General features: G+C 50.7%; 1 protein-coding gene across 10 annotated transcripts in view; it reads left to right on the forward strand.

Annotated features, from left to right (window-relative positions):
* Window positions 1-25,505, forward strand: part of TSPAN9 (tetraspanin 9) — a 208,229-nt gene that overhangs the window by 99,710 nt on the left and 83,014 nt on the right. For 9 of the 10 annotated variants that reach the window (XM_036298111.1, XM_036298113.1, XM_036298112.1 and 6 more), the window contains one exon: window positions 22,709-22,788. In XM_036298111.1, the coding sequence (XP_036154004.1) occupies window positions 22,726-22,788 (63 nt within the window). In that variant the 5' untranslated portion in view covers window positions 22,709-22,725. Of the gene's footprint in view, window positions 1-21,923; window positions 22,789-25,505 lie in introns of those variants that run through there. The other variant, XM_036298108.1, reaches the window with a different exon arrangement.

Genomic DNA, 25,505 nt, shown 5'->3' on the forward strand with positions numbered 1-25,505 from the left:
GATTTCATGCATCTTTCAATAAGGACCTCTGTCAGTCAGTATTTTAACACCATCTTTCTAAAATAGGTTTGATCTTAACTCAAGATATAGGTTTTTATTTAACAGAAGATTATTTTTATAATAAAATTATTAACAGAGCCCTGATTTGTGGGTTTCCTGATTTACTCAATAACTTTCATTGAATGTTTTCAAGGTTGAGTAAACTAGCACTTTGAATAAATTAGCACCTTTATGAATTAGAGCTGGGGATTCAGAAATGTCACTTTTCTGCCCTCAGGGAGCTCGCCATGAAAAGGCATGAAAGACTCACAGAGGAAATACAGTGTGTGAAGTGCTGCAACAGAGGCAGTTGCAAAGGCTACACCAGAGAGATTGACTTTGGAAAGTCCAAAGGCAGGAGCCAGACAGGCGGAGGTGAAGTTTGTGATGGGTCTTGAGGATGCACAGGAGTTCGAGTGGAGGGCCTGTTAAGTTGTAATGAAGGAATTGGTAGCTCTTCAAAGAAACCTGGAATAGAACCAACAAAGTTCCTAAGATGGGGCAGCATAAGATCAATGTATTTTATTTTAATTTATTTTGTTTTTTTAATTTTTATTTTCTTTATTGATTAAGGTATTACATATGTGTCCTTATCCCTATTCCCCCATTGCCCCCCTCCTCATGCCCTCACCCCCCTGGTGTCTGTGTCCATTGGTTATGCTTATATGCATGTATACAAGTCCTTTGGTTGATCTCTCCGCCTTACCCCCACCCTCCCCTGCCTTCCCTCTGAGGTTTGACGGTCTGATCAATGTTTCTCTGTCTCTGGATCTGTTTTTGTTCATCAGTTTATGTTGTTCATTATATCCCACAAATGAGTGAGATCATGTGATATTTATCTTTCTCCGACTAGCTTATTTCACTTAGCATAATGCTCTCGAGGTCCATCCGTGCTGTTGCAAATGGTAGGAGTTTCTTCTTTTTTACAGCAGCGTAGTATTCCATTGTGTAGATCTACCACAGTTTTTTAATCCACTCATCTGCTGATGGGCACTTAGTCTGTTTCTAAATCTTAGCTATGGTGAATTGTGCTACTATGAACATAGGGGTGCATTTATCCTTTCTAACTGGTATTTCTAGTTTCTTGGGATATATTCCTAGAAGTGGGATCACTGGGTCAAATGGGAGTTCCATTTTTAGTTTTTTGAGAACACTCCATACTCTTCTCCACAGTGGCTGCACCAGTCTGCATTCCCACCAGCAGTGCACAAGTGTTCCTTTTTCTCCGCATCCTCGCCAGCACTTGTCGTTTGTTGATTTGTTGATGATAGCCATTCTGACAGGTGTGAGATGGTACTGCATTGTCGTTTTGATTTGCATCTCTCTGATGATTAGTGACTTTGAGCATGTTTTCATATGTCTCTTGGCCTTCTGTATGTTTTCTTTCTAAAAGTATCTATTTAGGTCCGTTGCCCATTTATTGATTGGGTTGTTTATCTTCCTTTTGTTAAGTTGTATGAGTTCCCTGTAAATGTTGGAGATTAAACCCTTATCAGAGATAACATTGGCAAATATGTTCTCCCATGCAGTGGGCTTTCTTGTTGTTTTGTTGTTGCTTTTTTTTTGAAGATCAATTTATTTTAGAAAGATGATTGTGAGGGAGGGTGTAAAGATGTCCAGGAAATGGAGAGGGGCTGGGAAAGAAACCAGGCGGGAGGTTTTTGTAGTCGTTTTGTAGGTTTGTTAAGGAGGAGATAGTGTGAGAAGCCTTGCCAAGGAAATGCATGAAGGAGAGGAAGGGGGATGGGCTCTAGTCTAGCGGATGGGGCGTGAGCATTAGGGGTAAAAAGGTAAAGTAACAGAAAGAGTTTGAGGAATTTCTTTAGGTTTCTAGTATAAGTGACTAAGTTGGTAGTGATGCTGTTATCAGTGTAGCAAATGCCAGAGGAGGAACACGTAGGTAGAGGGAAGGGAGGGTAACATTTAGGTTTAGACCTGTTGGTTTGTGTTTCTTTAGGACATCTGGTTGGAGCTGTTCTGATGCTCAGGGGTTCTGGAGTAAGACAGAGCAGACTCTGGTCCTAGTGTTGCTCTGTGTGGTCCAGGGGGCTGGTGACCTAAGCTTTCTCATCTGTCAAGTGGGAATGTTTATCTTGTAGGGTCGTTATGAGGATTGGAGAAAATAGATACTTAAGTCCTGGCACAAGGTTAAGTACTCAGAAGTTTTATGGCGTTACTGTTGGTAATCTGGGCTGAGAGGAAGGATCCAGGACTCAAATCTCAGTTTTGACACAAAATTATAAGTGTACTTGGGCAAGTTACTTTACTGCTTTGTACCTCAGTTTCCTCATTTGGACATGGAAGGCATTGAATTTGATAATCTCTAACATCAGTGTTAGTGCAAAAGTTCTCTGATCTGAAAGTTGAGAGAAATAATTTACGAGTATGCTGGATGATAGAATCAGGACTTTAAATCACAAATGTGCTGTTACCAATGGAACAAAACCAAGATGAAGGGTAATGGACAAATGGTTACAGTTGCCCCTTGTACTGAAGTCCTATATTTACATTTAGAAAAGTGCAGGAATATTGAAAGGGAGGGTGCATCTGCCTTAAAATGCATGATGTGAGGCCCAGGCAGGTCCTGGCATGGCCCAGGGCTGTCTTCCTTGAGCAGGGTCTGACACACAGTGTGAGGGAGTTTCGTGCCTGGCTGCGTGGAAGGGAACAGAGCATCCAGAGCAAGAGATACCACAGTCTATTGCCATTGGTAATTTCCAGATTCCACGAAGTAGAGTGTACAGCTCATTTGCTGAATACTCTGTGCACCTACTGTGTGCCAGGTGCTGGAGGTACTGCACTCATCAGATATAGGAGTTCAGGGCCTGCATTTTAGGGAGCTCATTGGCAGGCCAGGAAAGGCGAGGAGCGGAGTGGGCAGGTGGCACAAGGTCTGCAGGTTGCTGCATAAGTAACAGCGGCAAGAAGTGAGGATGTTTTGCTTGGGGAAAAAAAATGTGGGGCACCTGAAACTGTCCTCTTACTGTGAAAGGCTGGCATCTGGGAGAGGAATCAGGCTTTACTGCTCCAGAGGGAAGAACTAATTTTATTAGCCAGAATAATGATGATGATGATAATTAAAAGAAATATTATCTACTGTTTATTAAGTGTAGTGTGTACCAGGCACTGCTCATCGATCATTGACTCTGTGGGTCATTAGGCATTTATTGTACTCATAATTCAGATGAGGAAACTGAGGTGTAGGCAGTTTAGTAACGTATCCAGGGGCAGAGCTGGGATTTGATGCTGATGTGACTGATTTCATGGCCAGTGTCTCCCCATGCCACTCCCACATCTGTAAGGTAGAAGGTAGAGGCAGGCAGGTGGGCTCAGATTAAGGCAGAGCTTTTTGGAAGTTAGCTGGGAAATGATAAGACTGCCTGGCAAGCTCCTGGCCTGGGCAGTACTCAAGCAGAGTTAAAAGCAGAGAGTAGAGACAGGCTTGTGCAGGAACCTCCTTGGGACATTTCTGCAGAGGGGAGGAGACTGGACATAAATGAGTACCTCTTACTGGGGTCATGAACCCTAGGGCAGCCCTGGAAGGAGGGAACTGCAGTTCACAAGGATTAAGTGGCACAGTCCCTAAGAGACAGAACTGGGACTCAAACCTGGGTCTTCTGACCCTGTCCCCTGTGCCCTTCCTGCTGCCCCATTCTGCCTCTCAGCCCTACCCAGCAGCTGTACCTTCTATGATTCCTGTTAGTCTTTTGCCCAGATTCATTCCACCTGCTTCTCCCCGGCCCTTTGCTGTATGTGACAGACTGCCTGCCGTGTCCTGTGGGTTCCTGAGTTCAAAACTGGAGCTGCAACCAGTATATAAGCTGCTTGAGAGGCGGTGCCACTCTCAGGAAGCATGTGTGTGTGTGCTTCGTGTGGCAGAGGTCTGCGTGTCCTGGAGGGCCATGAGGGGGCTTTGAAGCACTTGAGGGGCTGTGTGTGAGAGACCAACTTGGGTCTGGTGGAGAAGGCTGTGGGATCCCAAGGCACAAGCGGTCTTTCCTCCTGCTCTGGCAGCCCTTTACCAGTCCTTCCTCTCTGAAAGGTGGGCTGGGAGGGAGCCGATTAGGGAAGTTAAATACTCAATTAATTCATTCAGATGAGATAGGTTTTCTGCTTGGGAGATGCTCTGCTGATGGAATGAGGAAACTGCTAATTTGCAGTTCTGATTACTGACTGAGGGTGGGGGCTGTGTTGGGAGGTAGGCAGGGAAGCTTTCCTTGGGCCTGCGGCCTTCTGAGCTGATTGCCTTGCTCTTGGCCTCACTTGAGCTCTTCTCTCTTTCTCTTTTCTCTCTCTCCCTGTGATTTTCTTCCCTCTTCTTTCCCTTTTATTGTTCACACTAGATACCACCAGAAGATTTTTGGACTTGGTTCACTCATTCAACAAGTGCCTATTGAGTCACTGGCACATGACTAGGATGTGGTAGATGCTGAGGGGACGCAGTAGGATTCTGAATCACTCTGCTCTCTTACAGTTGACAGTGCCTTTGCAAAGATGAGACTTGCCCACTTGGGCTGCCCATGCTGAGTCAGTGAGACCACATGATGGGGCAGTGAGCGAGAAGGGTGGGAGGGAAGGTGTGTGGGGGGTAAGCACGAGGAGGGGAGATCTGTAACTGGGCCATCAGTCCAGGAGCCTCCATACCTGGGAGGGGATGCTAATTGAAGCCTCGAATTGGAGCAGGCTGGCAGAGAGCTGAGCCAGGTTGCACAGCCCTCCCTGAGGTTGGAACTGCCAGGTGGCAGCCGAGTCCGAGACAGAATGGTGGCTACAGGGTCAGCACTGATGACCAGGGACAGACTTAAAGCTGTCTCGAGGCTGATGCAGGGAACACTGGGTGTCTTCACTGGCTTTTCTGGGGTGGGGGACAACTGAAAATGAACAGTCACAGGCAGAGCTCTGTATTGTTGATGACACAGGCAAAAGGGGGAGAAAAGCAGCCCTGGAATAGCCCAGGCCTGTCATTCTGCCCTCCCTGCCCTTGCTCCCCACCGCATCCCTCTTCACGAGGCACTGTCTGAGAACGGGCTTGGGCTGACAAGGGATTTGGGCAGATATGTCCTTGCTGGAGACGAGAGATTTTGGCTAGATTGTCTCCTGGCTGGTGTGACTTCAGATTACTGACAGAAATGTCTCGGGGTCACTTTGGTGATTATGTGCAGTGCATTTTTTATTAATATATTTTTATTGATTTCAGAGAGGAAGGGAGAGAAAGAGAGAGAGAAATATCAATGATGAGTGAGAATCATCGATCAGCTGCCTACTGCATGCCCCACACAGGGGATCGAGCCTGCAACCTGGACATGCGCCCTGACTGGGAATCGAATTGTGATCTCCTGGTTCAACCACTGAGCCATGCCGGCAGGGCTGCAGATATATCTTTAGGAAATGGACCAAAGGAAGGAGTGGGGCGGGGGGGCTTATACCCCTAAAACCTCTAGTTTTAGAAGATTTGCTAGAGGTGGTAGACTTGAGTTGCTGCTTGGGTAGTGAAAGGAAGAGCCAGTTAGATCCAATTAGCACCCTTCTCAGTAGGGGCCCTCAAATGATAGCACATTTTAGAGTTTATTAATAGAGGAGTTACCTCAGTCCTGCCTTCAGATATTCTGACTCGATAAGGCCAGAGTGGGCTCAGAAATTCGCACTTGATACCAAAGACCCAAGGATGGACAGTAGATGGCCTGGGAACCACCGTGAGAGAAATGCTGTTTTGAAGGGAACTCAGCATTTGGAAAGAGCACCGGACTGGAGGTCTGAAGACCTGGTTCTGGCCCATTCAGTGACTGGCCTTGGTGACAGTCACTTCACCTTTGATGCAATGATATCTGCAGCAGTTCCTTTCCAGGACTTTTGTAAGGGTCACATATGTAAAATCCCTTTGATCAGTCCACATTTTTTTGTAAGTGAAGGCTGCTGTAGTTGCTTTTATAGTTACAGTAGAAATGTACAGAGAGTCTGTTTGGATTGACTGAGGCCAGGAAAGGGAAGTGGAGGAGAAAAGTGGGCCAAATGATCTCTGGATCTTTGGGGATAACTTTGGGGACCTTCCTCCAACAAAAGTTTCAAGGAATTTCTCTCTCTCCCCCCCAATCCAGGTGGTGAATCTATTTCTTTAAGATGTGGGTGGCTGGTTCAATCTTGACACAGGCGGGTAACAAGGAGAAGGGGTCCCAGAGCTTCCCAATTATAGCACCTTCTGGATCTCCTTTCCTCATTCCCGGCTGCTGATGTTGCTTAAACTGAGCAATTAGTGCTGTAGGATGCTGCTGGGAGCCCCAGGCATGTGTGACCTGCAGTGTGAAGTTGGGAGTGGAAATCGCTTGCTCCTAGAGTTAGTTCATCGCTTCTGAAGCCAGGTCCTGGTTGCTGGACATCCTTTGGAGGAGGGTAGGTTGGAGCAGGTCCCCATGTTACACAACTTCAGGGGACACACTTCCCAGGAGCACAATGTGACTGTTGGCATGGAAATTCCTCCCTGGAAGGGCTGCAGTGTGGGGCATCCCTATTTTGTTACTAAATTCTATCGGTTCCTTGGTTCTGTGGTTTTTATTCTCAGTTTTGGTGCCTAATGAGGTCAGAAGGAATGAATGAATATAGTAATGATGATACTGATCATAGTAATTAAGATGGGTTGTCCCGAGACCACTTTCATCATATTTGGTTTTAGAATACATTTAGAAACAATCATTTAATCAACAAGTATCTGTTGCGTGTGGCCGTGTGCCTAAGCACTGTGCAGAGTCACAGAGGGGAGTTTGAGGTGGAAGAGAGGAGTTGGAGAGGGACTCAGTGGATAAGCTGCTCTCAGATAGCAGAGGGTTCACTCCTTTCTTCAGTCTGCATTTTTGCCTATTCTCATATTATCAGTTCTTGGAAGGTGGTTACTGTGCTAGCTCTAGTTTTGTTGGCATTTCTGGGGCTTGGCAGGGTGGGGCTAGGAGTGATTTTGATGTGGAAACTCAGGGGGTCACATTCGGAAATGGAATCTGGGTGTGCCCAGTGAAGCTCTTGACTCACTTTCCCATGGCTGGTGAATTGGAGGGTGTGGACTGGGAGTTGCCGCTCTTTCCAGAGAAGGACTGCAGTTACGGAGGATGACCCCCTCCCTTTCTGCCTTTCATAGCTCCCCAGGTCAGCACTCTTAGTGAGTTAGCTTCTTCTACCTCCAACCTGGGCCGCCAGCCCGTTGTGGCTACGTGCTACAGCTGGGTCCACAGAGCTTAAAATAGCAGTATGAGCTGGCCGTTTAGCATGTGGGGAGCCCGCCTGAGGCATGATGGGGCAGCTGCTTGGAGTTGGGGCTCCGCTGGAGCTAACCACTAAGTTGGAGAGCGTGCTTTGGGGGGTTTCTTCTAGGCTCAGGCTGGAGGATAGGGGTTGGTGTTGGGGGGTGCTCAGGTGCAGAGGGAAAGGAAAGAGCTTGTCTTTCCTAAGAACTTCACGGGAATGCCTCGAACCTGACCTCAGCACTCCTACTGCAGCACTCAGAGGCCTTTACACTGGGCATCCTGTTTGGCCTTAGTCCTGGCCTTTGGTACTGCCCAGGGTTAGCCATGCAGTATCCCATTCAACTTAAATGAAGAGAGAGGTGGGATGGAAGGTGCTGGCTATGTCAGATCACAGGTGGCAGGGCTGGGGTGAGAACACAGGCATCCTGAGTCCTGGCTGGGTGGACACTAACCACTGGCTCCTCCATTCCCCAGCTTTCTCCTCTTGGGAAGCCAAGATGGCACCTAGAGGATTTGGCATAGACCTCCTTCAAGCATTCATTCATTCAACAAGTATTTATTGAGTACCTACAATATGTAAAGCTATGTTTTTGCTGTGGAAATACAGTAATGAATGAAGCATATCAAAATTCCTGCCCTCATGAAGCTTTGTTCTGGTGGGAGAGTGATTACAAACTATCAATTTGTAAAAACATAAAATTATAGTGTATGTGGGGATAAGAGTTATGGAACAAGCAGAAAAGGATAAGCCAGATTGAGTGTGCTGGGGGAGGTACAGCTTTGAATGGGTGGGCCGGGAAGGTCTCATTGAGAAGGTGGCATTTGAGTCAAGGTGTAAAGGAGATGAGATTGTTAGCAATGCAGAGATCTAGGAGAAGAATGTTCTAGTAGAGGGACTACCCAGCATAAAGGCTGTGCTGTAAGAAGCAGCAAGGACAATATGGCCAGAGTGGAGAGAGTGAGTGGGTCGGGCATGTGTGTGTATGTGTGGGTGTGTGAATTGTGCAAATACTTGTAAGAACTTTGTCTCTTCCTCAGATTCAGAGATGGAAAGCCATTAAAGGGTTTGAACAGAGCAGTAACTTATGTGACTTACATTATAGGGTCACGGTAACACAGGAGCTAATTTCAGTTGACTTTCCCCTGTGGGGACCCCTTCCTTTCCCTATGACTTATCCAGCCTCCATTCTTATTCCCAGACCTTTGCTCCTGGCAAGAAGGGGCAGGAAGGTGCACGTTTCTTCTCTGTGCCTTAGAGTTTCTTCTGCAGGAATGGGATCTGGGCTCCTAGAGTGGGTTGCTGGAGCTTATTTGTACTGGCTCTCAAGAGCCTATTAGTAAATAATCAGAAAATTTGAAAGCTGGTTGATAAGCCATTGATAGCTTGAAAATGGCCATGGTGGGAGTACTTACACCATGGAAATAGTCAAGCACTGGAAGTTGTGGTTTCCCCCCCTGGAGAAATGTTATACATTTATCTGCCCAACATTGGTTTGTGATCCCTACTATACCTGGGCTGTGTAGTTGGGAGGGCAGGACCTCTGCTTACTTACATTTGACAAAGCACCTGTGTTCATGCTGTGTGAAGTCAAAAAGAGCACAGGGGACATGCTGGCTGAGGGCTTGGCGCAGGTTGATGTTAGGAGCTGCTGGTATGTCCCCAGAACTGACAGGGCTTGCCCCATGGTGCTGTGACATGGAGCCTTTCTGTTGTTCCTGACTGGATCATCCCATGCATGAACACTCTCTCACCTCTATGTGCAGGGGTCAGCTGTGTACATAAAGGCAGGGCCAGCACTGGGCCCAGGTAAAATTACTTGGTGTAAGGCACGATCTCTGTTTAGAAGTCAGGGGCCATAGGTTCCAGTCAGGTCTGCTGCTGATTAGCTTAGAAAAATCATCTCCTCTCTTTGGTTGTTAGTTTTCGTATGTATAAGCAGATGGCTTCCCTGCCTGTGTGTTATGCAGCAGTGTGGTGAAGGTCACCTGTGATCATAAGTACAAAACTCCCTTGAATAAGCTGTGACTCACACGCCTTTATTCACGGTGTTCAGGCACCTGGAACCCCTTGCCTCTCCCTTCTGTTGTTAGGCGGACAGCCCAGAATATACCCTGCTTTCTCTAAGAAGTGTTCCCTGATGGGCCAGCCTCCCTGGGCAGGTCCTCTGAGCACTCAGCCTGTGCTGCCCACTCTGGCACGAGTTCATGCATTCTGTCACCTGTTGTCCTTTCATTTTTTTTTTTGCTCTCCCCTCACATAGACCATTAGCTCCTTGGGGCCAGTGCTCCTTGGTACCATCCACAGTGGCGAGCCCAGGATGGGCACAGAGTGGGTACTCAAGAGACCTTTGGTGATTAGTAACCAGTATCATTTGTCTTTATATCAGTCTCATCTGAAACGTGATGGATGGTTGTAGTGTGTGTGGATGAAGGTTCTGAAGTGTAGTACTGTCCACCTGATGTAGCGGTTTCCCAGACAGTGCCTCATCTGTCCTTCAGCATCTCTGTTTTACAGATGAGGAAATGGAAGTGTGCTCATTCATTCATTCAAAAAAATGTGTGCTGTGATCAGAGAGCTGTAAGCCTCTTGTCCAGGTCACACAGATAGTAAGTATCAGAGCTGGGACTGGGGCCTCACCCTTCATTCCGCCTGGCTCGCAGCAGTATGAGTGCGTTTGCCTTGTGCTGTCCTTTTAGGAGGCAGATGGGGCAGCTGAGTAGAGTGTGCATTCATGGTCAGGCTCAAGGGCAGCCCCAGTGCTCAGTGGCTGGCCCTGCTGTGTCCGTGTGGCTGAAGCTGCGGGCTGGCATTTCCTCCAGCAGCAGTGTGGGGGAGGGGAAGAACAGGTGTGCCCTGGCACTGGGCCTGACTGGGCTATGGAAATGCCTCTTGGGGCTGGATCTTGGAGTATGAGTGACACACAGCCACCCAGACACATCGGGTCTCACGGAGCCCAGCCACATTCTCTGGGCTCCAGGCTGGATATCTGAGCTCCCCGGTGGCTCAGGAGATGGTCATATCTGCTGGGGGACCCCAGAGAGGGCCTCCAAAGGGGAGGACAAATGGTGGTGATCTTGCAAGTTGAGTGCCTGCCAGATAGGCCAAGGGCAGTGTCAAGAGTGTCCAATAAATGGGTGAGGTAAGTACATATGATGAAGGCGGGGGTGAGGCTGAGGGCTGTGTGGCTGTGTGAGGGATTCAGTTTTCTGTCAGATTTCTGAAGTGCTCACCACACATCAAGTTAGGCTGGTCACTGCAAGAGGAACACGGGTGAGTTTGTCCCCTCAGGAGCTTTTGGGAGTCTTGTAGGAAGACATTTATGCAAACAACCATGACACAAGGCAGAATGAAATCAGTGCCTCAAAATTGAGAATAGGAATAAGAAGAGAGCCTCTTAGTTTGAGGGATCCTTAGGATCAGGGGATCCTCCATAGAGGATATGACATTTGGGGAGAGCCTTAAACCATCTACTAAAGACAGAGATGGGTGGTGGAGCCCTCAAAAGTGGAGGGCAGTGCTCGAGCAGAGTATGGAAGCAACAAGTAGGGATATGTCTAGGAAACAGTGAGCAACGCTGATTGCTGGGAGCATAAGGCACAGGACTATGGGAAATAAGGCCAACAAAGCACAGGGTAGAAGGTCTTGAATGCCAAGTTTGAGAATTTTTGTAGAATCCCTAGGAAGACTGTGAAAAAATTTGAGCTGGTGGAAGGGGCAGAGCGGTGCATCCAAAGCTCTCTGTCAGGACAGTGATGGGCAGCATGTGGCAGGGTGGAGTAGGAGGAAGGCTGGAGGCAGGGCCCAGTTCAGAGGACTGTGGCGGGAGTTGGGCTGGGAGACTGCGTCAGGAGGGGCTCCTCCTCTGCTTTCAGGGGTGCGTGTGTGGTGCCGGCTGCCTTCTGGGCACGTGTTGAGGAAGTTTGTGTCGGTGAAATGTGGTTGGGTACACATTGTGCATGATTGGGTTACGGTAGGAATGCCTTTCTGCCAGAGCAACCTAAGAGAGAAAGAAGAGTTTTGGTAGCCCAAACAGCAGACTCATGGGTGTGTTATGTGACCATTTTCACCTCAAGTACTTTGGGAGGAGAAAGATACCTCCAAGTTTGGGAAGGGCTGGTTGCTTCTCAGATGGGGGCACCTTGAATAACTTAGCTGCATGGACATGGGCAGCCTGAAGTGGGTGGAGGGAAGAGATGCTGAATGGGACCATGGCCAGTGCTGCAGCCTCACTTGACAGAGTGGCCAGTGGAGGTTCAGAGACCACAAGTGACTTCATGCCCTATGAGACTGTGAGTCCCGAGACAGCCAAGTCTACCCAATAGGGATGGCCAATTTGTCTTCCTCCTACTTCCTCATGCACCTCTCACTCTCTTCCTGTACAGGCTCCCTTCCCCTGGTGCCTGCAGAGCAGGTGGAATCCAGGGCACTGTTCCTGCTCCATCTTCCTTAGAGCATCTCCAGGTGTTACGCACATGCTGCTCTTTACTGCAGCAGTCCGGGCTTTGGGGAGGGAGAGAGGGAAGAGGGGAGGCAGCAGGCAGCAGTTTCTGAACCAGCAAAGGCTCCCAGCTACTGAGCTGGCCTCATAGGCAGGCTGGATGCTGGGTCAGAGATTGCTGTTCTCAGAAGCAGTCAGCACCCTCTATGGAGTGGCTAAGGAATATTGGATTCGCTGGGTCAGTAAATTTCCACTGGTGTATGGCAATAAACCTCAGGCTCATCACACTTCCCAGTGTCCGGCGGCCTGGCCTTATCTCATCCTCCCAAAGCCTTCTGCCCTCCTTGATAAGTACTAATAACAAATACCTCTCCCTGTCTGCCAGGCTCGGATGGCTCAGTATGTGCATGCCTGCGGGTGCAGGTACACCTGTCTGTCCAGCACAACACCTCACACACCAACCAGGCCCTCTTAGGGATCTGACAGGGATGCTGATTGGGCTTGGGATGAAAGATGGGGCTGGTGTCCAGGGACACTCCTGGAAAAAGGGGCCTGAAAGCCCAGGGTGGGCAACTCACAGGGTGGGCTACCGTCCTGTGCTCCCAGAGCTCAGCCCCTGCTGCTCCCTCCCGTCCTGTCAACAGAGGAGACTGTTGTCCTTTGGGAGTGGCAGTTCTTGCTCTTTGCATCAAGTCTCTCACAAAGCCCCCCAGTGCTTCATTTATGTGTTTGTGGCGATTTAAGAGCTCCTATGTGATAGGCACTATGCCAAGGGTTGTGATACAAAGATGATGGACACAGCCTTGCTCTCAAGGACCTCACAGTCTTGGGGCAGGGGGCAGGGGGCAGGGAGGTCGGTGAACAGGCAGCACTGTGATGGGCTGGGCTCAGGGTGTGTTGGTGCTCCAAGGAGAGTCTCCAAGCTGCCTCCCCAGACATCACAGAAGTAAGAGCAATACTGATGCTGCCTGGACTGTGGAAGTCAGCCAGTCAGAACGTGTGGAGAAAGGTGGTCCAGGCAGAGAAAATAGCAAGTGGGAAGGCCAGGAGGTGAGGATGTGTGTTCATTTTGGTGAAGCATAGGCTAAGTAAGGTGTGGGGGATGGGGCTGATGAGAGGAGTAGGGGGTGGGGAAGCACCTGTGGTGTTTTTTTGGTTTTTGTTTTTGTCATTGTTATTCCTCACCCAAGGATATTTTTCCATTGATTTTTAGAGAGAGTGGAAAGGAGGGAGGCAGGGAGAGAGAGAGAGAGAGAGAGAAGAAACATCTTTTGGTTGCCTCCTGCACGTGCCCCTACCGGGGTCAGGGATTGAACCTGCAACCCAGGTACATACCCTTGACTGGAAATCGAATCTGTGCCCCTTCGTTGCACAGCTGATGCTCTAACCACTGAGCTACTGGCCAAGGCTGTGCTGGTTTTTAATTGGCATCCAGGGTTTTTAATTGCACCCAGGGTCACCTCTGCTCCAACCTCACCTTCCCTTCAAGTTCACTCTCTGTGAAGCTTCATTTTGGCTGGGTGGGTGGACATGAGCACTCTGGGTACTCTGGCTTTACCTAGCTATTCCCTACCAGGATGCACTTCCTCCTGCCCTCTGCCTGTCCAGTCCTACCCATTTTCCAAGAGCCAAGTTGGGTCCCATTTCACAGGGTGGGAATTTTGGGGCTAGCAGGAGCCTTAGAGAACAGCTAGTTCAACCTCCTTTTTTTGTGGGTGAGGAGCTAGAGATCATATAGGTAATTGGTGTCCAGAGGCTTTGTTCCTTGGGCCCGAGGTGACCATACAATTGGAAGGCTCGTGAAGCCCTTCCTAATGATGCTGGCTTGCCCCTGCACACATGCACGCCCTCCTTTGAGCTCCTGTTTATTTGTTCAGGTATTCATTGTGCCCCTGCTTCTGATCAGGCATTGTACTGGCTTCACAGTAGTGAGAGAACCAGACCCAGTCCTGCTGCCCTAGGGTTTATGGTCTATTAGGAGAATCAGCAAATTGTCACTCAAGTAAACATGTATAGCTGACCCTTGAACACACAGGGGTTAGGGATATAGATTCCCCCACATAATCGAAAATCCACATGTAACTTTTGACTCCCCCAAAATGTAACTACTAATATCATACCCTACTATTAACTGGAAGCATTACTGATAATATAAACAGTCTATTACACTGTATTGTATCATACAGTATATAATACATACTAGGGGCCCGGTGCACGAAATTCATGCACTAGTGTGTGTGTGTGTGTGTGGGGGGGGTGGTCCCTCAGCCCAGCCTGCCCCCTCTCACATACTGGGAGCCCTCAGGGGATGTCCTACTGATGGCTTAAGCCCGCTCCCTGCTCTCCTTGGGGAGCAGGCCTAAACCACAGTCTGGCCTTCCTTTGTGGGAGGCAACCGGGCTGATCAGGGGAAGGCACCAGCCCCATCTCCCCGCTGCTGCAGCCACTGCCAGTCACCGCAGCCACCAAGGTGTTTTCATCAACATGGACTCCAGTCCCTTCACCATGAAAAAATGACAACTTTCTTTAGGCATTTTCAAGATGTGTCTTTCATAGAATATGACATTTCTTAATTATTATTTTTTTTATCCTCACCTGAGGATATGTTTCCATTGATTTTTAGAGAATGTGGGAGAGAAAGGGAAAGACAGAGAGAAACATCAAAGTGAGAGGAACACTTTGATTGGTTGCCTCTTGCATGAGCGCTGACCTGGGCCCCAGCCAGGGAAGAGCCTGCAACCTGGGTACATGCCCTTGGTCAGAATTGAACCCAGACCCTGTGATAGGCAGGCCGAGGCATTATCTAATGAACCAACCTGGCTAGGGCAGGATATGATATTTCTTAGCTCCTCCAGCAGCGGACCTTCGTTTTTTTCTCCAGGAGTGAGGTGGAAAAACCCTACATTACCTTCTTGGATTCTTATTACCCAAGTTACTAAGAATATTACCAGTGGCATACAGGGACATGAGCCAATGACTGGTCAGAAAAGGTGTTTCCTCTGTAGTTCACACTCATCCCCTGCTCGGCCCCTGCCCAGGCCTAAGGCCTTAGGCCAGGCGTTAGGCCTGGGCAGGGGACCCCCAGCCCTGAGCGATCGCAGGCTCCGCCCCTGCCCAGGCCTCAGACCTCTGGCCAGGGCATTAGGCCTGGACAGGGGACCCCCAGCCTGCTCCGATCACCTACCCAGGCCTCAGGCCTCTGGTTGGGGTGTTAGGCCTGGGCACGGGACCCCCAGCCCACTCCGATCACAGGCTCCGCCCCTGCCCAGGCCTCAGGCCTCTGGCTGGGGCGTTAGGCCTGGGCAGGGGACCCCCAGTTTGCTCTGATCACCTGCCCAGGCCTAAGACCTCTGGCCAGGGCCTTAGGCCTGGGCAGGGGACCTGCAGCCTGCTCAGATCACAGACTCAGACCCTGCCCAGGCCTCAGGCTTCTGGCATGGGTGATCGCCGGCTCCACCCCTGCCCAGGCCTTAGGCCTCTGGCCAGGGCATTAGGCCTGGACTGGGGACCCCCAGTCCTCTCCGATTGCCTACCCAGGCCTCAGGCCTCTGGCTGGGGTGTTAGGCCTGGGAAGGGGACCCCCAGCCCGCTCTGATCGCAGGCTCGGCCCCTGCCCAGGCCTCAGGCCTCTGGCTGGGGCATTAGGCCTGGGCAAGGGACCCCCAGCCCTGGGTAATCACCAGCTCCGCCCCTTCCCAGGCCTCAGGCCTCTGGATGGGGCTTTAGGCCTGGGCAGAGGACCCCCAGCCCTGTACGATCACCAGCTCCACCCTTGCCCAGGCCTCAGGCTTCTGGCCAGGGTGATCACCGGCTCCGCCTCCCCGGGTGGCTTCTGGCGCTGCCTGCCCCACCTGCAGCATGCACATTTAACGGCCATCTTTGTTCGGTTAACTTGCATACTCTTCTGATTGGCTGGTGGGTGTAGCGAAGGTATGGTCAATTAGCATCTTTGTCTTTTATTAGTGTAGATAACATATACTAGTATTTTGTATGTTATATGTTTTATATACTGTATTCTTGCAATAAAGTAAGCTAGAGCAAAGAAAATTTTATTAGGAGAATCATAAGGAAAATATATTTACAGTATTTATTGGGAAAAAAAATCCATGTGTAAGTGGACCCACACAGCTCAAACCCATTTTGTTCAGGGGTCAGCTTTACCTTCAAATTAGGATGAGTGCTATGAGAGAGAGGCAAGTGGTGCTATGAGACTCTATATTGATGGAGAGGGAGGCTTTCATTTAGATGGTAGGGGGACAGTCAGAAACATACAAGATAATTTTTAGACTTTCTTTTCTTTCTTCCTTTCTTCCTTTCTTTCTTGCTTTCCCTCCCTCGCTCCCTCCCCCTCCGTTCCACCCTCCTTTCCTCTCCTCCTTCTCCTCCTCTTCCTCCTCCTTCTTTTTCTTTTTTGATATGAGAGAGAGAAACATTGATTTGTTGTTCCATTTATTTATGCATTCATTGGCTGCTTTTTATATGTGCACTGATTGGGGATCAAATCCACAACTTTGGCATATTAGGATGATGTTCAAACCAACTGAGCTACCCGGCCAGGGCTGGAAGAGGATTTTTGAAGAATTTACAAGAGCTCATGGATGAGTAGAACTAAGTCAGACAGTGGGTTGTGGAAGAGCATTTCAGGCAGAGGGAAGAGCATGGACAAAGCCTCTGAGGAGAGAAAGAGCTCTGAAAGTTCACTGGTCGGAGCATAATGAGAGAATAGTTGGAAATGGGGCTGGAGAGGTAGCCAGGGGCCAATCATGCTGGACCTTTGCGGTTGTTTTAGGAATTTGGGTTGTAATAGAAAAATAGAGTAGCAAACACACACACTCACATGCACACGCACACGCACACACACACACAATCAGAATCTCAGTAAAATGGGAAGATACTGATGGGGTTAAAGTAGGAGAGCAATGTGAGTGAGAAGATGGTGTTGGCTGCTCTGTGCAGTGGACTGAGGGCAGGAGCAGGAATAAGAGCTCTGTTGGAGGCTGCTGCAGGAGCCAAGTGCGAGATGATGTAGGGCTGAACCGAGGCAGACCTGCATTGTCCTGTGGGGGTAGGGACAAGTGGAAGGCGAGTCATTGGACAGGGCTTATGTTTGGTTGGAGGTGGGGCAAGTTAAGGGTGGATCTTTGGTTTCTGGTGTAAGCAGTGGGATGGTGCTTATTCTGTGTATTGCTAAGGGGAGGGCACTGCCGTGGTATGTGTGTGTGTGTGTGTGTCAGGGGGCAGGGCTGGGGCAAGGTCAGTCCCTCTGGGGCATGGGAAATTGGAGCTGCCTCTGAAGTGGCCAAGTGGGGATGCCAAGTAGGAGCTGGATATGTGTGCTTGGGGCTTGGAAGACAGGTCAGGCCCAGGTAACCATTTAGGTGTCATCAGCATGTGCAGGGCACTAGAAGGGATGGTCAGATGCAGGAATATCAGGCAGAGGAAGAGGGTTCAGGATTGAGGGACTCTGACTGAGAAAGGAGCTGAGGAGAAGGAGCTGCATGTTTACCCTTAGAATTTGAGCCACAGACATTTTGTATTGATTATATGTTAACTTGTATCTTTTTCTGTTCAACTACATTATTAATTAGATGGGTACTGGGATCATATTTAGTATAATAATAATTATTGATATTGATAATAGTGCCTCAATTCATTGAACATTTTCAGACATGCTATATGTATTACATTCATAACCTTTCATAGCTATTTTTAAATTTTTAAAATTAAATTTATTGGGGGTAACACTGGTTAATCACATAAGTTTCAGGTGTAAAACTTCAAAATTCATCATGAATACTGCACTGTGTGCTCACTACCCAAAGTCTAATCTTCTGTCACCGTATATTGGATCCCCTTTACCCTCTTTGTCCTCCCCCAGCCCTCTCATCTCTATTTTCTTACATACTGCTTGGGAAGGTGTGCATTATCTCCATTTATGGTGGGGAAACTGAGGTACACAGCAGGTAAGTGCTCATTCCAGGTTACCCAGCATTTGGGTAACTCCAGATGGGATTTGGGCACACACACCTGTACCAAACCCTGAAGTGTTTCCATGACATTATTTTGCCAGAACTTATGGGCAGGGGTCACTGAAGGCATCTAAGCAGGTGCCATCCTTTCTCCTAGAGCCAGGCCCAGCTGACCCACAGTTTCCAGGGCACGTGGTGTGTGCTGAGTGGTATTGGCTTTGTGACAACCCATCCATACCTCTCAGCTGGCTCCTCATGATCTAGAAGCCTTATTTTTAGTACTCCCGCTGGGAACGGAGTAGTATGGCTGGCCCATAGCTGCGACCCGGTTTCTTCGGAGCTCAGCTAACTGTCCAGTCTCACTGGTTCATGCGCAGGGCAGCATGCTTACTTGTCATTTGTGGGGTGTGGACACACAGCCGAGGTTCTCTTCACAGTCATGTTTGATCAGTAGCCAGTAATGACCTCTGACAAGGGCTGACCCCAGCCAGCTCTTGGATTTTGTGCCATGGCTCCAGCTCCAGGGAGTCTGCACGAGTTCACCGTGGTTCAGCTGGAGACAGACCTGCAGCGTCCTGACAGTTCCTCCAGAAGGTGTGGCCCGCAGGGTGGGAAGGGTTCCGGAGCAGCTCGTCCTCTGTCTTGCTCCTGTCTCAGTCTTCTTTTCCCCCGCCCCCTACATTTCTTGACTCTTCCTCTAAAATGGCTCTCTGATTCATAAGTGTTTATTTGTCTGTCCATTTCACCATCCAGGCTGTGTGCTAGGGATGTGGCTGTGAGCAAACAGTTGACTACATGGCCGTTACACTCAGTCATCTGTTGCCGGGCATTTAGATTTCCTGGGTTCTGTTGTCAGGTTCTGATGCCCTCAGATATCCTGCTTTCCAGGAACAATTCCATAGATTTCTGGCATGGGTCCCATCCTGTGATTAATGGACTTGGAGGGAGTGCAGGGCTTAGGCATGGTGGTCGTCCTTTTCCCTCCGAGTCCCTGTCCTGTGGTGGTCACTGGGCACGCCCTGGGGGTGAGAAATGGTTAAGACACAGCCCCTGCCTCTTTTGAGAAGCTCAGTGTCCAGAGCAGAGGTTGAGGATGTAATTGCATCCTCAACAAAGAACTAGGGGGCCTGAAGAAGGGAGGAGCAGGCCTCTACACAGAGAAAGAGGTACACCAGCCATCTCTGGTAGACTGTCCTGAGGAAGTCATCCCTCCATTTGTAGCTGCGATCCCTTCCACAGCAGCCAAGCCCTATTTACTTGCTTATTTTCCTTACTGGGCTATACAAACTATTCAAACAAAACTACCTTTAGTTCTTTTCTATCCCGCCCTTTCCACCGTCATTGTTACTGTCCTTCCTGAATCCTGGCCAAGTTTCATTTCCTCACCATCCGCTGCCAAGTGAATCTGCATGCAGACATCTCTGGATGGGGGCCCCCTGCTAGGGACCTCTGCAGCCTTGTCTCTTGGCACTGTAGGTAAGCGGTTTGCCGAGCAAGTACAGTGTTTTCTATATTGCTGAAGAAGATCTCAGTTTTGTAGTTTAAACTTTGGGGTGAGGCGAATCTTCTGTCTTCTTCCATGGCAGCCCATCTCACACATTCCTTAGGATAGCAAGTGTCACTCTGTGTCTAACATAAATTCTGGAGGAGGCTGCCTTGAGGTTTAGAGGGACAGAATACTTCACGAGCTGCACACATCATCAAATACAGAAATCATCAGCACAGGTCCGACAGGAGATCTGTGTTGGCCCATCAGCTCTGATTGCGTGTGGGTGAGTGAAAGACCAAAGACGGATCTCTCTGGCACTGCAAGCCCGAGAAACTCAGCGAGAGGCAGAAAGAGCTTGGCATTTACTCTGAAGCCCACATCTCCCCAGTTGCCAGTCAGCAGAGATGTTGCATGTTGGTTTCATGTGTTCACTGCTCTTCCTTCCCTCTGGGAAGTCTGTACTTGCTTCACTTTTTTGTTATTAAAAAAGGGATGCGGGTGGCGCGGGGGGGGGGGGGGTGGCGGGACGAAAAGGCAGCTCTGCCTTGTTCAAATGCTCAGAGATCCTGAAGAGCGGTCTGTACCTTACAACTCTCCTGAACATGTTTCCACATGTGCCAACTCTGGGGTTAGGCTCTATTAATCCCCATTTTAAAATATATTTTTATTGATTTCAGAGAGGAAGGGAGAGGGAGAGAGGGATAGAAACATCAATGTTGAGAGAGGATCATTGATTGGCTGCCTCCTGCATGCCCCCTACTAGGGATGGAGCCTACAATCTGAGCATGTGCCCTGACCAGTCGAACCATGACCTCCTGGTTTATAGGTCAATGCTCAACCACTGAGCCATACAGGCCAGGCACCATTTTAAAGAGGAGGAAACAGCAGCTCAGAAAAGCAAACTTGCCTTTGATCCCAAACTGAGCTAAGAGTGAAGAACAGGTCCCGCTGGTAAATGATCTCTCCTGCATCAAAGAAGTAATGTTGTTAGAATGAAGCAGCAGCCATGGGCCCTCAGGAGCTCTCTGAAGAGAACAAAGGTATTAACCATTTCAGTCAGGTGGCTGTGGGCTCCATGAAGAGCCAGCCAGATGCCTGCCCCTCATCTGTAGACAGCACCCAGTGTCCAACCAGGGGACACGCATGGTGTCACAGTTGTGACATACACTAGGTTTCCTTGCTGGGCTGCTGTCTGAGTGGGGATAGGGCTCAGAATAGTAACACCACTGCAGGCCCCTGTAAAAAGCCTGAGGGGTTGCACCCAAGATGTAGACCTGCCTGGGAGCCAGTGAGGGTGCAGGCTGGTTAGTGCAGGGCCACCACAGCAAGCCTGTGATCGGGTTTGAAGTCCCCCGGGCCTGAGTCAATGTCCCCCTCCCTTCGGCCACAGCCAGTGGCCTTGGTGATGAATGTCCTGTCTTTCTGACTAGATAGTGTGTGTGAATGGCAGGGAGCAGCACACCTTACATCAGTTTCCTCAAGGGCCTGGCCCTGAGCTCAGCACATTGAAGCAGGTATAGAATAAGTGTTTGATGGGATCCGGGGAGGCCATTTCACACTCATATCCCATGGGGGGGCATGAATTCTCCCCCTATCGCCCCCCTAAGCCTGGCGTTAGGTGCTGGGGATATTAAGCCTCCTAGGACTTGGTCCTGCCCTCAGGTGCTCTCAGCACTCTCGTGCTGGTGGCAGGAGAGGTGGGCTCCTCATATCCCAAAGTTTTTAGTCTTCTTGGTTTGGCAACTGGTAGCCCAGGTCAGCAGTGCAGAATTCTGCCCAAGCCCAGGGGACGCAGCCCCAGCGCAGTGTTTCCCGGTAGGATGCAGGCTCCTCTGCACGTTCCCAAGCCCCTAGCGAGAGCCTCCTTCCTGCGGTTTCCCTCTCCAGCCTCTTACGCGCACTCTTCATGGGAGAGGATCCAGCCTGCGTCCAAGAGCCCTTCTACATCATCCTTGGTACCGGCAGGACCCCACCTCGGCCACCTCTCCTCATGCTGGCGAGGGTCCTAGCCGGCGCAGCGTCCCACCCCGCAATGTGGGGCGGGGGAGGGGCACTCCCGCAGCGGCCGGAGCCTCCCGGAGCCGCCGGGACCCGCGCGCGTGCGCGTGCACGTGAAGGGGGCGGGGAGGGCGGCGCGCCCCGTGGAGGCCCCAAACGCCTTTCCCACACCTCACCCAGCACCTGTGGTCCCTTCACTCAGCGTTGTGGCCAGACCCACGTGTGCAAAAGTGGCGTGTGTGTGTGTGTGTGTGTGTGTGTGTGTGTGTGTGTGTGTATAGCTGCGAGTCCGTGTGCCCCAGGTCTGGCAGGCCCGTGTGCACAGGGGAGGCAGCCAGGGCGACAGTGGCCGCGCTTCTTTACCCTTCCAGTCCTTCTCGGCCCTTTCCTCTGGTTTCTTTGGGTCATTGGTACCTCCAGTCCCCCCCTCGCCTCCCCTTCTGCCGCCCCTTTTCTGCGGTAGAAGAGACCAGCGCCTTCCGTGGAGGTTCTGGTTCACCCCCAGCTCCAGAGCCCTTGACATTTAGTGAGGGTTCAAGGCGCACGGGTGTAGGCACACAGCATAACGGTAATCCTATTAAAGATACGGTGTCATTGGGGAGGGGGAGGCTCCCCTCCCCCGCCCCTGGCAGACCTCGCACTCATTGGTTGAATGCAAAACAGGGGGCGGGGCTGAGGGCCAGGCGAGGGGGCTCCGGGCGATTTCGGAGTCGGGAGTCGGGGCTGGGATTTCACTGGGAAAGCCCAGCGGCGGTAGCTGCGGCGGATCCCCCGGCACTGTCTGCGGCGCGCCCGCCCAGCCCTGGGCTGGCGAGCAGCTCCGCAAAGTCGCGGAGCGAAAGGAGGTGGAGCGCCCACCAAGTGGTCGGGGCTCCGCGCTGGGGCTGGGTCGGGCGAGGTGTGTGCCCTGGGAGCCTGGATCCCGGAGCCCTGGTGCCTCTCGTGGAGCGGTCAGTGCCCCGGGAAGCGAGCTGACGCTCTGGAAAGAGAAGTCAAATTGCAGCCTTCCCAAAGACGTCTGCTAAGTTACGCAGGCCAGCCAGTTCCCGGAGAGCATTCGCGAGCGCGCAGAAAGCCGAGCCGCAGAGCCCTCCCGGGCCAGCCGGCTGGGAGTAGGGCAGCGGCCCCTGTGCAACGGGGTCCGGTCCGGAGTGTGCCGGGGGTACAGAGAGGAGGCGTGCAAGGCTCCACCTGGCCTCCTGCAGCCCGCGTCCGACTTGGGCGCCCCCTCCGTCCCTCTCCGGGAGCGATGCCCCCCGCCCTTTGCGCCCCACGGGAACGCCTCGAGCATGGAGAAATCGAGTAGCGAGGATTCTTCGATCCACCGGAGTCCATCTTTGGACAGCAAGGACTCGGACTTTGCCAAGCCGTCCACCTCGGGCCGCCCGTTCGGCCGCGGCTTCACTGCTGGCGCCTTCTATGGCACCGCGGGCTCCGGGGGCCAGAGCCGCGCGGAGGCTGGAGTCAAGACTGACAAGTACAATGCCCCGAAAGGCAGCAAGTACGTGGTGTTTTACCTGGACCTGTCCTTTGTTTTCCTCCTAGAATTTAAGAAGTGCAACATGGCCAGGGGCTGCCTCTGCTGTTTGAAATACATGATGTTCCTCTTCAATTTGATATTCTGGGTAAGTCCTTGCGCTTATCCCTCCCTTTGCCTTCTCTCCTCGTCTATACCCTCTTCCTTTTTGGTGCTGCATTGCTCTGCTCTCTGCAGAACGGTAAGTGGGTTTTTTCTAAGATCGTTATTTCCCCTCGTCCATGTATCTTCCTCTTCTTTTCTCTCTCCTTGGCTGAATGGAGGCTCCAAACTTGCTTTTCTTCCAGGAGAGGCTAACTGTACTCCTAGGAGGCTGGCAAAGTTTGCCTCCACCTCCTTCCCCTATAAGAAACCCGTCTGCAAGTGCCTCTAACTGGATAAGCTGCAGAAATAGGTGTGGGGTCCGAATTTTTAACAGCTGTGACCCTGAGTTGAAGACCGGCACAAGTGTGAATAGTCTTCTGAGTTTCTTCTTCTATCCCTGCTGAATATGCAAGAATACTATCTGCAGCGTTTTATAGGCACCAGATAGGGGAGTGGTAGAGGTCATATCCTCCCACTCCTGTCAGTGAACTCCAGGAAAAGGAGGAATAGCCCCTGTCCCAAGTTGAGGGACTCCCCTGCTGGACTGCAGATATGCCTCTGAGTTAGGGCTCTTGTGAAAAAGGAGGGTGTGGGAGGGATGCTGCCGGCGGGTGGCAGGCAGCTGCTTTTGAGGGATTGCAGGGGGAGCGGGCGGCCATGTGCTCCATCTCCACCGTGAGCCCTCCCAGCTCTGAGAACCCTAGAGACTAGAAGGGACAAAGGCGGGGAGGGGCAATCAGGAGTGCTCCATTCTGGGTGAGAGATTGTTTTCTAGAGAAGGTATCAGTGGGTGGGGCAGCTTGGAAACATTCTCCAACCTCTGTGATTCTGGAGGCCCTGTGAGTGCGGCTTGCACACTTGTCATAAATACTAGTTAGGCAGATATGAAAACTTCTTAACCTCATATCTACTAGTAATTGTTCCTTCATCCCAACTGCTGCTTCCGCCTTTCTTCACCAGAGCCCAGACGAAGTCAACACAGATGTTTGGCTCTGCCCCAGGGCCTGTCCTGCCGACTAGAGGGACTAGAGGGACTAGAGGCTGTCAGCTGCCCGTGGTCCAGGAGGAGCACTGGGGGCAGGAGAAAGTCATTCACAGTGAAGCCAGTAGAAGCACTTGTGTTTTGGTGTTCAACGTTTGTGGGAAGTGACTGGCTTTAACTGAAGAACTTTTTGGTTGTGTAGGATGGGGGCGACTTTTCCCACAGAGGGGAAAACTCAGGTTGGGTGGGAAGAAGTCTGGCTTCTTGGTTCTGTGTTAGCTTCTTTTGTGACCTTGGCTAAATTGCATCATTTATTAAGGACTAGGTGTCCTTTCCAGCCCAAGGGGGAACAGGGGGGCGGGGGGGGGGGGCTGTCAAGATGGTCTCCCTCATGCGCTCACTTCCGTAGGTATGGGTATCCTTGCCTTCTTTATGGGGAGGGAGCCCCTTCCCTGCCTCATGCATAGGCTGCTGCTTCTCTTCAGAGGAGCCTGGTTTGAGGTTGTTTGAGTTGAATTTTCCCAGATAGCTCCATGGTCTGGGGCCCTCCAGTCACTGTGTTACCTATCCTTTGGTGAGGTTTTGTGGAAACGGGGGCAGAACCACTGGAATGTGAAGAATGATTTAGTGGCCACCATTGGACAAGTGCTCCTGGTCCTCTGACTCACTTGCGGACAATAGTGTCAGCCAAACACTGGTGTGTATTTCTCTGGTGCCTACGCATTACAGGAATGCTGCCCTTCCATTGTCTACAGCTTCCCTCTCTGTTCTTGCCCACAGTCAACCTGCCTTCCTGTCTCGCCCCACCCTGCATATCTTAACACTTACTACAAAGACCCTCCTGGGATGCTCACTCAGTGTCTTTCTTCGCCAGCAGCTCCCTGCTCCTCCCACCCCCACCCCGCCACCTGCTGGCCAGAGTGGGTATAACTGCTGCAGCTTCTTTCTCTAGGATGGTGTCAACTTGGTTTAGGGACTGCCCTCACACAGTATAGCCCAATGGTCTGTGCTCCGTACTTAGAAGGCATTTGTTATATGTTTGTGAGTAAATGAATTGAAGGCCACAACAGTAAATCTACATGTTAATTGTGTTGCAGGATTCCCAAGTCCCACTTGGTAGGGACTTGTCCAAGATGAAAGCTCTCCTAGCAGAGCACCTCAGCTGTGGGGTGACAAGAGGCTCCTTTCCTCATCCCTGAGAATCTTGGCAGAGGTTAATGAGCTGGTTGATGGAGAGGGCTTCCTTTATGGTCCATAGTGAAAGGACTTGCTGTCTCTTCCTCATAAGAAGGTACCACCACCACTCTCTCACCAGCAAGGAGTGACTCTCTCCTAATCTATGACTTTTCTGGCATTTCAGAATTCCGATGACATACTATAAGCTGGGAGAAATTGAATCTCAAAGATCCAGGTCTTTTATGCTAGTAGCATATGAGATGATGAAGACATAGACCTTAGGAAAAATGGAAAACTTAGCAAAAGAGAACTGGATGCCTGTGTGTAAGAGGTTTGTTGGGAGGTGGGAGAGCAGGTGCTGTAGGGTGTTGGCCAGGATTTGGTCCCGGTGGGTCACTGAGCTCCACTTGTATGATGACTTCCTGTGGCCAGGTGATTAGGCCTGAGACGGGAGAAGGAGCGGAGGAAAGAGCCAAGTGAGAAGAGAAAGTGCTTGGGCCTCAGGCAGGTGGGACAGGACCTCTGGGAGACCTCTGCTGTTTCTAGTGCACAGGGAGGGAAGG

This window comes from Myotis myotis, unplaced genomic scaffold (genome assembly GCF_014108235.1).
Source record: "Myotis myotis isolate mMyoMyo1 unplaced genomic scaffold, mMyoMyo1.p scaffold_m19_p_3, whole genome shotgun sequence".
NCBI lineage: Eukaryota > Metazoa > Chordata > Mammalia > Chiroptera > Vespertilionidae > Myotis > Myotis myotis.